At 45.0% G+C, this 13,006-nt stretch overlaps 1 protein-coding gene and 1 pseudogene across 1 annotated transcript; both read left to right on the top strand.

Moving 5' to 3' along the window:
* Window positions 1–453: 453 nt before the first annotated feature.
* Window positions 454–4,791, top strand: LOC149348380 (uncharacterized). Its single transcript, XM_089541735.1, has 3 exons — window positions 454–555; window positions 2,422–2,547; window positions 4,546–4,791. Exons 1-3 carry the CDS (start codon window positions 454–456, stop codon window positions 4,753–4,755), a joined length of 438 nt encoding a protein of 145 aa, XP_089397861.1. The 3' UTR covers window positions 4,756–4,791.
* Window positions 4,792–7,761: 2,970 nt separating this feature from the next.
* LOC149348379 (uncharacterized) lies at window positions 7,762–8,721 on the top strand (annotated as a pseudogene).
* Window positions 8,722–13,006: the final 4,285 nt, after the last annotated feature.

The raw sequence follows: 13,006 nt of genomic DNA, 5'->3' as shown, positions 1-13,006 counted from the left end.
CGAAGCGCGGTGACCTGTTGCGCTCTTTCTCACACTCCTTCGAGTTTCAGCAACGCTGTCGCTGTAAAATAGGCACCTTTATCATAGCGTGCACCGTGTTACTGGTACCGGAGTATCAGGATCCCGCCCACCGCTGGTGAGCACGCGCTGATTGGTCCCGATGCTGCAAGCTTGCGCCGCAGCTGCCGGGCACCTGGCGCCATCTGGCGCCGTCAAGGAGATTTGCGCATGCTTATTGGCTGCGCGCGGGCTTCCGATAATCCGGTACCGATAGGGACACTGGTAGCGGTAACGGTAACACGGTACATCGTATGCTAAAGGTGTCTAATAACCGTTGCCATCCTCCTGGCCAACTGATATACCTTTTGCTTAATCTCGCAGTCGGCCGGCGGGTTTGCTCTTCGTGAGCTCCACACGAGGAATGTTTCGAGCCGGGCGTTCCTTTCGGTGACCATGAAGGGCCGCTGGACCGAGCCTGAAAAGGGGCAGCCAACGGAATTCTTCGCGCGGTGCAAGCACGACCCAGCGGCGGAGTCATTTGGCAGCTACACCGAAGTAAGGAAGCACTAAGATATGCAGGGGTACAGGGACTAAATATTTTTAGGGCGAAAGCCTCTAATGGCTCATACTGTCGTCCGTCCGTTAACAAAGCGTGCCACACGCGTTTAACTCGGGAACTAGAAAAGATAGAAGAAAAACAATGGTTGCTTCAGATAGAGGCAGAAAAACTAAACCTAGAAGCGAAGCTTGATGTCTGTAGAACGATGAAGCTCTAAGACATGCAGCGGTATAGGGACTAAATATTTTCAAGGCGAAAGCCTTTAATGGCTCACCCTGTCGTCCGTACGTTAACAAAGCGTGTCACATGCGTTAACTCGGGAACTATAAAAGATACAAGAAAGCCAATGCTTGCTCGAGATAGAGGAGGAAAAAAATAAACCTAGAAACCAAGCTTGATGACTTCAGAATGATGAAGCACTAAGATATGCAGGGGTACAGGGACTAAATAGTTTTAAGACGAAGGCCTTTAATGGCTGATACTGTCGTCCGTCCGTTAACAAAGCGCGTCACACGCGTTTAACTCGGGAACTAGAAAAGATAGAAGAAAAGCAATGGTTGCTTCAGATAGAGGAGGAACAACTAAACCTAGAAGCCAAGCTTGATGACTGTAGAATGACTAGTGAATTAATTATAGTAAGAAAACGACCAAAATTGGTGGTGGTCGAAGCAAGAAAGGTGCAAAATTTGAACCACAGGAAGTGCAGTACCATGTGACCGGAAGTCTAGGCGCAGTCGACGAATGGCGCAAAATTTGAATATTTAGAATAGTGTGTAGATGGAGCGAGGTGGTTCGAGTGGAGTAATTGTGAATTAAGTGTGATTAATCGCAAGCATTCGCAAACGCAACATGCCAAAAAGGCTTTCGCCTGTCTACACTTTAGTTGCCAAAGTGTCCTCAAAATTTTTGGTCGATTCTTTAACAATCCTGCGCAAAATACTACTGAACCCGAATCAGCATGTGAAATTTTATTTATTCCTGGCATCCAGCTAGTGCTAGAAGTTCTTGTTGTGTGTAATTGTAGTGGTGGTTTCTTAGCTGGATGGTGAATATGATGTCATATATAGGGCTGTTTTATCATGGGACATGCAAGAACTCTGACGTAAGAGTTGCTTAATCGTTTGAATTGTTTCCAAGGTTTACGCTCGTTTGCCCTTGGAGCTATAGTGACAGCGGGTCGAAAAGCAGCTTTTACATTGCACTTACTGCCCGCGCCTCGTCAGCTTAGTCCCATTTGCCACGCCACAGCACCCGTTCATTGGCTGAAGGAAACACTGGAGAAAAATTAAACTTTAACCTCATTATAGTAGTGATGTTTTATACTCTCATCGCATTGCATGCGGTAAGAAAAATTTCGAAGATGGGTGTGTAGGAAGTTAAAATAAAGTACGCTATGTTTCATATGTTATAATATTGGAACATTGTTAAGTAAAAGCTTCTTGCAAGAATGCAAGCCGATAGTGTCGATGATGACAATACTTAAGTGCTGAAAGGAAACAGCGAGAAAGCGCTTTCACTAACGTATTTGATTGCGCGAGGCACGAGTCAAAGACGCAGTTTAACAAGCATTTCACCCAAGACAAGCCTATGCTCACTGCATATATGAAAGCTTACGCATACTAGAAAGTGTACAAATGCTTGAAATAACGCAGTTACTGTTATTTCAGGAGCACGCTTTCCTTGCTTGGGGCCTTGTCGTCACTCCGCATCCCTAAGAGGCTTTCAAATTAAGTTTCTTCGTGACGACGCAGATAATTTAAGCTGGATGGTATATTCAATAACGCATGTGTGTGTTTTTTAGCCTACCGTCCTTACACTGGTATTCTCAGTTTCGATGCTTTAGCTTTACCTCGGCCCCGCAGGTGTGCAGGCACACTCAATACGCGGCCAACCTCAAGTACGTGCCCAAGCATTACGCCATGCTGACCAGCCTTGACACCAAGACACGCGTCTTCACTTACGACAACGAGCAGGGACTGAATGCCAAGGTATGTAGGTCTGCTACCCGTTTGGAAAGTTCCTGTGCTTTTGTTTCGAAAGCAACACTACGCTAGTCGCCAAGCCATTTCGCGGAGCCCAGGAAAGGCCATACTGCGCATGCGCGAAGAGCAGTGACGTCACACGGCGCACAGCTGGCGCGCCGCCGCCGTCGCTGCGCGGGTGACTCAGAGGTGCCGCCGCCGCGCTGGCCAGTTGCGCATGCGCAGTAGAGGCGCATAGCTAGCGTGCCGGGGCCGCCACCGATGCCGCGCGCACTCTATCGCCTCTCTCTCTCTCCTGGTTGCTTTTGCAATCCTCCAGGTTTAACCACAGCTAAACCACTGCCATTTTTTTGTAACACGTTTCCATGTGAACGGTGTACAGAAAAACTGTCAGGGAGGCTTTACCACCCTCTTTACTACGGTGACTGAGATGTACAGCCTTTGTTAAAAGTTTTAAAAGAGAACAAGGGGCCGTTTTCACATGGTACATTTCTCACAAGAAATGGCGGATGTCAAAAAACTATGGAGGGCACTTCGACTACCTAGGCGATTTGAATGCGAAAACAGTCTCATCGTAAGCTCTTCTGGGAGGCCCATGAAAGATTCATTCCTTTCTAATGAAACACTTTATTAGCGTGCAGTCTTGAGGATACGCATATACTTGGTTCATTTTTATCCACTAGCAATTCAGTTTTGTGGACAACGCACTGGCTGCTCGCGTTACAATCTGAAAGTCCTCGGTGCAATTTTCCGCACCTTCGAAAGACATTTTTTTTTTGCTTCAGTTATCACTATCTTACGGTCTGCTGCTGACGTCATTCGATATGAGGGTAATGTCGCTGTGGGTGTTTCGGACCACTGCTGCTGTTGAACGCCTCCGGGTTACGTTGCAGATAAACCACATAATGCTCTCGCATAAACAAGTAAGCGCATTCGCGGACGCCGTGTAATGTACGAGACCAATGGAGAAGGATCATCCATTACCAATGGAGAGCGTTGAACATTGCGCGTGAAAAGTTACACATCTATCTCCGCTTGTTCTGAAGCGGTGGCGCGCGGTCAGAGGAAAAATGACTGGCACATCTGGTAGCGTCTTCTTTTACAGAAAACTCTAGATCAGGATTGGGTCACCCTGTGGCGTATTTAGTGGCTCTGGTGCGAATTCAGTACCTCACTCCGAATGAACCAAATGTCGATTTCGGAGCAACGTTACGCGGCGATATTTCTAAAACACGTGCCCCTGAAAAATGGTTGATCCCATACCACCGAACTAATTACCTTCTGCAGTCATTAAGCTCTACAGTGCCAGTCTTACTAAATAAGCTCAGTCTATCTAGATTTAAGAACGGGCTTATAACACGTAAAATTTTGCGTTCAATGTTTCTGGAGTGACCCATCTTTCCTGTTTCTTGCGTAAACTGGTAATACGTGCAACAAAAACATGCACATGGTAGTTTAACCTCTCATATGTGCAATTATCGATTTTGTAGCAGTATCGTGTGCATGTTAACACTAATCTTCGTATAACATCTCGATATCTTTTTTTATTCATTTACTTCACCTCTTATTTTCGTAAATTATGATAAAATGTGACTGTTTTTTTTAGGTATAGGAGTTGGTAGCTTGTATAGAATTTTTTTGGCCTGCTGTGACTGTTGCCTGCCACCGGCTCCCAGGCCTCGTCAAGCTGTTGCTACAGCTTTTTGCCTGGGAGACCGTCAACATTGCGAAATGTTGAAAATAAAGGTGGATTAAAAAATTCAACATAATTGAATTCGCCATAAAAAGCTGATCTGGATAATACCATGCATTTCGACTTGTCCATGACCTACCATAGTTGTGCAGGCACGAAATGACATTTCTTGTGGTTTTACAATGGTTCTGGAGGATCTTATTTTGTGTATTGGAAAGTTTTTGTTTTAGTTCATTTGAACATAATTGGAACATTAATGACTGTCTTTAGAAAAACTCTGCAAAACGCTTCTTTCCTTTTTCAACGCACAGCTCTGCAGGGTGAAAAGTGAGGAGCTGGACGTGAACTTCGGCATCGCCGCCTTCGACGTGGACTACGACGATTACTCGAACCAGTGCGCGTCCTTCAACAAGTTTGGGAGGCACAGCCGGCTCAAGACTCTGAGGAGGATCGTGGACTACTACAGGAGGCTAGCTAGCAACGATTTCGCAGAGCCATCGTGTACAGCCATCGTTGGTTAGGGGTGCCGCGGTGGGCATTCGACAAGAAAAAAAAATATTCACGGACTGTTGCCTCTGCACTAAAAGAGAAATGATTCAACAGAATAAGATTCGAATTTTACGCAACTCGGGCATGCTCTAATTTATCTTTGTAACAAATTCGGCTCCATAGGGGTGGAGAGATTTCAAAGTAACTGCGTTAATTTATTCTAATGACGACGCCAGCAAAAGAATTGTACAAATATTTTCAATATACGGGTCTGAGTTGGCGCCTAACAATAAACAGTGCACGTTTTTTTTTTCATGGTCATGGTGTATTCCTGCGGCCATAATCACGCCCCATGAACACAACGGACTAAACGTGCCTTTTCCGGTCCTCTTAACTTTATTTACAGCTCTTGGCAGCCAGATTAGCCAGCCGTGCGTTTTGCGAAGTTCACCTCACTGCCTTTCTTTTTATTTTTATCTAGAAACGCTTTGAAGGATTTCAAACGATGTAAATGTTAAAATAAAATATCCCGACCTGGGTACTGGCGCTACAAATGGATGTTAAGCAAAAATTAAACTCCTGCACACAAAAAAATTTGACCACTATGTGGATAGCCTCCGAATATCCTCACTATTAGGTATCTGTATTACAGAAGATTTCTGGAGTTCAGTTGGGACATACCTTTAACAGTCGTGGAAATTAGAGCATTCGTGAAAGACCACGCCACCACCTAAATGTCAAAGCAACACTGAAAACTGTTGGACTACCACAAACTCAGCCCCCATGGCTACCCCCGCATTATAAAGGCCTTCTTAACAAAATTTATAGGTCTTCGATAGAATAATTTGAGACAAATGTGTGCTCTTTCAGCGTTGTGAAGTTAGCTTTATAGGCCTCAATATGATCCTGCACCATGCGCTTTTTGTCAACGGAGTTTTTACTTATAGATTATGGGTTTGTATTTTTTTGCCGCGGCTGGCGAAGGACAGGGTTAATTGGAGATACATGGGATACAGTGGGCGTAGTCAGGCTGATGATGATGATGATGAACGATAAAAAAATTAGGCTCTATTTCTTGAAAGGTACACAAGAGCACAAAATATATGGACCGCTGGCATAGACAATGTACTGCAACAGTCCTTCAACAGCGTGTAAAAGTAGTCTGGTATGGCGATTTCTATTTGCTTTGTCTTCATTTTCTGGCATAAACGTCGTATGCACTGGGTCGAGAATGAAAAAGAGAAATTGATTCGAAAACCACGATTGATCATTCGAAATCGGCATGGCCAGTCTCAAGGGTAAAGGCACAGACACGAAAGAATTGTAAAAATTGCCATCAAATTTGTTGAAGCTGCTGTACAGCCTTAGTTTACTCTTGGTTTAAAAACATTGCTCGGTCATGTGTATCAGTTGTTTGATGCATGCGTAATTCAAAGTTGCTTTGATTGAACTTACATTTTGTTTTCTCTCCTGGTTGCCTGTGCGGTGCTTGCCCTATGGGCTGTGCTACGCTGATCGCAATTTGTGCTCACATCATAGCGAAGGAATCAGTGCGTCGAGTTGGCTCTCCAGATGTTCACTTCCCTCATCGTCGGGATGAGAGATAAAGGCATTCTTATCAAAGTTTATAGGTCTTCGATAGAATAATTTGAGACAGAAATCTGTGCTCTTTCAGCGCTGTAAAGTTATCTTCATAGGCCTCGATATGATCCTGTATACCATGGGCTTTTTGTCAACGAAGTTTAGACTGGTAGATTATGGGTTGGTATTTTTTTGCCCCTGGTGAGATTAGGAGAAGGTATAAAGGACGTAAATGTAATCAAGGATTCAATGATGCCTGAAAAGAATGCATACTTTATTTTGTCGTTGAGAGTATGTCAACATTGAACGTACACATCGATCGGCCTTGTCATTTAATAAATATTTTCTTCCAACTGCAATAGAAAATTGGAAACTGCTACTCGACCACATTGCTAACGAGCGCGACGCTACGAAATTTCGACAGGCATTAATTAATCATTGTACTGAATAAAAGATACTGCCGATTTGTCTCAAACTTCACCCAGTTACACTTATTCTTTTTCTTGTTGTTGTTCTTGTTATTACCGCCTAACTCAGCCTTTCACCATTCACTATTGACCAACGTTGTATTGTGATGTATCGTTTTTAATTTTATTGTATTGCATTATGCTTTGTTATATTAACGTATTATTCACAGTTGTATCTGCTTTGTCCCCCCCCCCCCCTCTGATGTAATGCCTCAACAGAGGCCTTTAAGGGTAAAATAAATTATGAATGATGATGATGAGGTGTAAGCCTCGAATGCTCTGCTGGAAAGGCTTCTGGACGGCTCATTAGATGAATCCGCATATCTGTATAGGCCAGGGGCTTTAGCTGTCGTGTGTTCCCCCGGTTTAACCCATTTCTGCTCTTCGAACGTTGCAGCGCACTAGGTATCCCTGCCGATTTTTCGCCTCGATGAACCTGCGCCAATATATGCTTCCTTCGAAGATTTTTCCACCGTAGCACTCGGCTTTTATTCTTCGGTTTTAGCCGCGCATTTGGCCAGGTTGGCTGGTGACCCTCTCTCCTATGCAACTACATAAAGCTGCGCATGGCGACATGTTCGAACCTTTCTTTCACTTTGGACAACGGGCTCAAAAGCACAGGCATGGCAGCAGCGCTACCGTCAGCGAGCATTTGATTGTTGGATGGCCTCAAAATAAAGATGACACATACCCAATACGGGGGAGTGGCCAAGGCACAGGCGGTGAATTGCCGGAAACAGGAGCGTCTAGAGGGGGAAAGGAGAAGTAATAGGGTATAGGCTGACAGATTGCACGACGTAACGACAGGAGACCTGTTAACTGGGAGATCGAAGATGGGACAATGCCTTTATGTGCAAACTGGAATACAGCGCAAGTAATAATTCAATTTCACACTGACTGAGAGCGAAGAAGAAGAGAACAGAGGGACGAAGGATGAGGAAGCTGACGTGAGCGCACGTAGCACAACAGGCCAGCGGTTAAAAATTGGCGATTGCTTGAGGAGCGCAAGAAATCGCAATGCTCGCCCAAGATGGAGCCGTGGTGTCCGAAGAATCAGCAGCGCTTGCCCAAGACAGAGTGGCTCTGGCCCGTGCAAGAGCAGCTGTGGCTCAGGAAGAAGCGGCGCTGGCCAAGGAAAGAGCTTCGCTGGCCCAAGAAGCAGCAGCGATGGCTGAACAAGAAGCGGCGCTGGTCGAAGTAAAGGCAGCTCTAACCGAAAAAGAAGCGGCATTTGTCGACGAAGAAGAGGCACTGATCGAAGAAGCATTGACCCTGGCTGAAATAGAAGCTGCGCTGCTCGAAGAAGAGGCAGTGCTGGCAGAAACTAAGAAAGCGGGGCTTGTGGAAGAAAGAGCAGCTCTCGCCGAAAGAGAAGCGGACCTGGCCGAAGCTAAGGCGGCCCTGGCCGAAGAAATACAGGGGCTGGAGGAAAAAGTAGCGGCGCTGGTCGACGAAGAAACGGCACTCTTCGAAGCAGAAAGGACCCTGGCTGAGGAAGAAGCGGTCCTGTCCGAAGAAGAAGCCGCCTTGTACGAAGCAGAAGCTGCCCTGTCTGAAGAGGCGGCGGTTCTGGCCGAGGAAGAAGAAGCGCTGGCCGAAGAGGAAACAGGACTGGCTAAAAAAGAAGCTGCGCTGACCGAGGATGCGACGCTGGTCGACGGAAAAGCGCCGCTGGCAGTAAAACCAGCGGCTCTAGTCGAAGGACAAGCAGCGCTGGCGAAATTGGAAGCCGATCTGGTTGAAGCAGAAACGGCGCTGGCTGAAGAAGAAGCGGTGCTGGCTGAAGAAGTAATGGCTTTGGCCGCAGCAGAAGCGGCAATGGTCGAAAAAGTAGCTGCGCTAGGCGAAAAAGAAGCACCCCGGGACAAAAAAGAACTGGCCAGAGCCGGAGCAGAAGCTGCGCTCGCTGCAGAGGCTGAAGAAACCGCGCGGGCAGAGTGTTCCAGGTGAGCACTTGGAGTTGATGGCTTGTCAGCGCCTCTTAAGCAGCGTGATAGAAAGGTTTTCCTTTCCTGTCAGTTGCCGACGTTCTGTTCACTGATCCGAAGAGTGCTATTAGCGAGATAATTTGTGTTAGCCTCGAAGAGGACACTAAGTAGTTCGTGGTCTTTAAGACCCAGGTTCTGCTCTGGCACTAATTTGCATATTAATACAACGTGTTCCACGTTCACCGATCAAAAGGCGATACCACAAATTTAACAGTTTTTCATTCTTCTCCAGGCAATTGGCCATGCGGGATCTACGGCGCTGCTAAGGAGTCTGAGGCAGTTTCATTCATTTTATTTGATAAAGCGTGCGATCGTTTCCTGCTTGCAGCCTTGGAGCTGGAAAACACTGATAACGTTTTACTTAGGAGCATTGGGCTATATTTCAAAGCATCCACTTCAAGCTGGTCAGAAGCCAACCGAAACCTGCTTCACTTAAATCATTTGTTCGATATGTCTCCGCTCCTTCCGCTTTGTTTTTTCTTTATATATTAAGATCCTATGTATAATTATCTTGAAAAGCATAGCTATTCGTTGGTCTTCACTAGTTGATTGTGAAATTAGCATTTTGGCTTATCGTGATTAACTCGGCTTCCTATGTTCTGATAAAGTGTGCGTGCTGGAGCCTTCACATTTAACTGCAGAGTGCTCCAAAAGGAAGATCACGGTTAAAATTTCATCAATGAAAGCGGTTTTGGTTCGGTCACTTGGGTACGGAGGTAAACAATTTCTGCGGCATAATTTGCGACTCAGAAGCCCTGAAAACCTCTTTGTGATCAGTGATGCGCAGATTCCCGCTTCGGAAAATTCCAACTTGAATGGTTTTATTCTTTGTACACAGTTTTCAAGGAAAAGGTACTTCGTTTTCGGAGTACTGCCTCAGAGTAACGGAGATTTCGTCTGAATTTGCAGGATATGGGAGAAAATCCGGAATACAGGTTATAAAAGGCAGCAGTTGGCAGCAATGGGCTGTGGCCGGGAGGTTCCAGTACTATTGCGCTAACCTCAGCAGTTAACAAAATTAGAGTCAATGCTTCACTCGTTTAGGCATGACAGAAACATCAAAATTATTGTGCTTAGAACTTCTTGAGGTGATGGGCTTCTTGTTTATGCAACAAGAAAAATTTAAAAGACCTATGTTCTTGTAGTGAAGAATTATAGTGTTGTAGTCGTGAGTGTGCGCGAAGATTCACTACAGATTTGTTTAGAATCTACCATCAAAGAATCTGATGTGCAAAAACAATAGTGACTGCAAAAACTCCTGCATGTGCTCTATTGAATATCGACGGTTTCAAAACAATGGAGCACAAGATTAGAGTTGCATCCACGGAGCGTGATGCCCCTATGAACACTTCGTTTAGAAAAAAATATGTTGAAATGTTCGCGTCAGCTTGTTTCGAGCTTAATTTTCCATTTCTATAATTCCAAATCTATTTACTTGCACCGATTAATAAGTGTCCCTACAGCTTCCAATTTCTATATGGAGTAAGACGCGGTGTGGTGTGCAAACTTTAAAAACAAATGGTATGTCGGAAAATTCGGAACGGTTCATACTAGTGGTGTCCAGAAATATCTGCTTGAAAGAACCCCAGAAGTAATTAATAGTACTCAGAATATCTGTGAAGCCTAAGGTGAGCGGTAACTTTGCACCACCTTTTTTCATTATCTGATCTATTGGGCACTTGTGACTGAACACTCAGAGAATGCTTTATTTTTTCCCGCTATTTTTTTTATTTGCTTAAAAGTGCTTCTCAGGAACCTAAACCTGCCTGCCGTACAAGCTCACGAGATTAACCCTCAGGCTGTCCTGAGGCAGCGCAGCTAGGATAGGTGTGATATCTACTGCCGAACCAGGCAGCACATAATCACAATGTGTAATTATTCCGTGGTGAAATTGTGTTATTATATGATAGGGCGTCAAACATGGTAACCGAGGCGCTGGCTCATAGTTTTCAAGAACAAGCATTTTTCTTGGGTGAAGTATCCGTGTAGTGGAAATTTGAATTGCGTCAAGCAGCGACGAACGACAATGTTGCAGCAAATTTCTAGTAGGGCTTTTTGGAAACCTGCGTGGAAGCAGGCAGTTATTACCACTACAGTTGCTGTTTTATAAATATCTTAACTTCTGCCTTGCAAGAGAGGGGCGTGCAAACTGTGAATCTCATGGGCATCTTTCTGAAAGCTTGGTCTCTTGGAATAACAGCGAATGCGACCATTTATTTCTTACACGCAGGTTGCCTACGGAATGAAGTTTACAAGGATTGCACGACCAACAGCTGTGGCGAGAGGTGCTCTAAACAAGTGAACATGCGTCGGCCACGGGCGTGCTGTAAAGGCAGCGTATCCTTAACACTGGAAAATTAGCGAAATTAAAATACACATGGAAAATGAGGTTCCGGTGGGATTCAAATCCATGTTTCTTGGGTGCTGGGGCCCTAAGCGCTCGACCACTGTCTCATTTTTTCTTTATTGCGTGGGAGTACCATGCGACACTGACAGCCTTCTAGCTTTAATTAACCAGGGCGCTTCTTACGAATTTGTCATACATGGTCACACCATCATCCTCCTATAATTCTACCCGGACATCAGACTTCCGAGAGACACACACATTCGTCGAGTAATGCCAGTCAGACAGGTGCGTACCGTATACTCCTCGCTTCAAAACACACTTCGCTCTGAACAAAGCGGCTCTGCGTGGAGTTCAGTCATGCGGCTCTTCCACAGGTGCTTGGCCGTATAGTCTCATTGAGGCACACTTTCGGGGATGTTGAAAAGCTCGTATTCTTAACCTTGAGCTTGCTTCGTTGGTTTTTCTATTTTGTCGTTATAGGAGGCTTAGCGTGGCGTTGGAACGGTACGTCTCCCATACCAATACCAGCAGAGCAAGCACAAGAATAAGAACGACGAGCTTTTCAGCATACCCGGAAATGCGCCTCAGCGACACCATGATTGCAGTTGCTGCTGTCATTCGCTGTTCCCTCGCACGGTTCAATTCGTTGTTGGCCCAAGGACAGGCAGTAAAGAGTTCCTTCTGGAAGATGGCTAATGATCGGGCAGTCTGCGTCTTTTTGTTAAAGAGCCTGGCAGGGGCGGCTGGTAACCATGTAGTGCTCCCTGATGACGTGTTGGCATGGTTGGTTGCTGGAAGTCTACTAAGTTTGCTGAGCTGCTGCTGCTGCTGCCTCTTAGGCAATGGCACATATCCACGGAGGGGGATTGGCCAGAGTTTGCTGCAGATCTAAATAGGAAAGAAATTCGACATCTCAACAGGTTCATAAATAAAAACTGAGGATTCTGGGAATTCGAAAAAGAAATTTTAAAAATTTGTGGAGGTTGGAATGAATATCAAGGAAACTAAGTGATGAGGGTTGAAATAAACAGATAGATGCTAACTGACTAACTTAACTCTCATTCAATGTGAAGTTAAAACTTGTGTTTCTGGTTCTGTGTTTGTGAACTATTATTGCATTTTACACTGTTTTTTCGTCTTTGTAATACCAAGAGCAGATTTCAGTGCCCACTTCAAGCTGCCCAGACCAGTTTTTAGCCCTGAAAGCCTTCCAGTGCTGTCTGGTAAATAAAAATTCAATTCAATTCAATTCAGTTTTGAAAATAATAATAATCATAAACAAATTTTGGAAGAAAAGTAGAGAAAAAGAAGCATTGACACAAGAATCTCCTGGCCTCTATAATATACCTGCGAACGCTTCGCAGTCGGAAATGAGTTCGACCTCATCGCTCATGTCACCCGTGCCGATAGCGGCAATGCTACATGTTTTGCTACATCAGCCTGTCCTCTTAACAACGACATTGTCCGAAAACTGTCGACACATTCCAGTCCAGAAAAATAGGAAAAAAAACTTACATAACTCAATTATCCATTCGATTTTCTCGTTTTCTATGCTCTTGGGAAGTTTCATTGCAGAAACTTGAGCAGAAATGCTTAAAAAACTTCTTTGCAAACTGCGATGGCTCTTCAAGTCGTTAAAGTATTGGTATTGGCATTTATTGAACTTAGGTACTTTTACGCTATCTACCGGTGAGCGGAAAGCCTGTTTCATCGTCTTTTAAACTGGCGCCTAACATTGATTTTGCGTGCAACAGAAAACATGCAAAAAGCAAAAGCTTCAGCTTCTTGCCACATGACTGCCCGCCACGGCATTTTTTTTTCTTAGGTGTTCTCCAGCAGGCGGCGGAGCTTTCGCGGGCGCTAGTGTAGACCCACTGAACACACACGATCAGAAAGCCTT

This window comes from Amblyomma mixtum, chromosome 4 (assembly GCF_055824585.1).
Source record: "Amblyomma mixtum isolate Tamu chromosome 4, ASM5582458v1, whole genome shotgun sequence".
In the NCBI taxonomy this organism is placed as follows: Eukaryota; Metazoa; Arthropoda; class Arachnida; order Ixodida; family Ixodidae; genus Amblyomma; species Amblyomma mixtum.
Note: the sequence above shows the minus strand (reverse complement) of the source record. Positions and strands in the feature narration are given on the sequence as shown.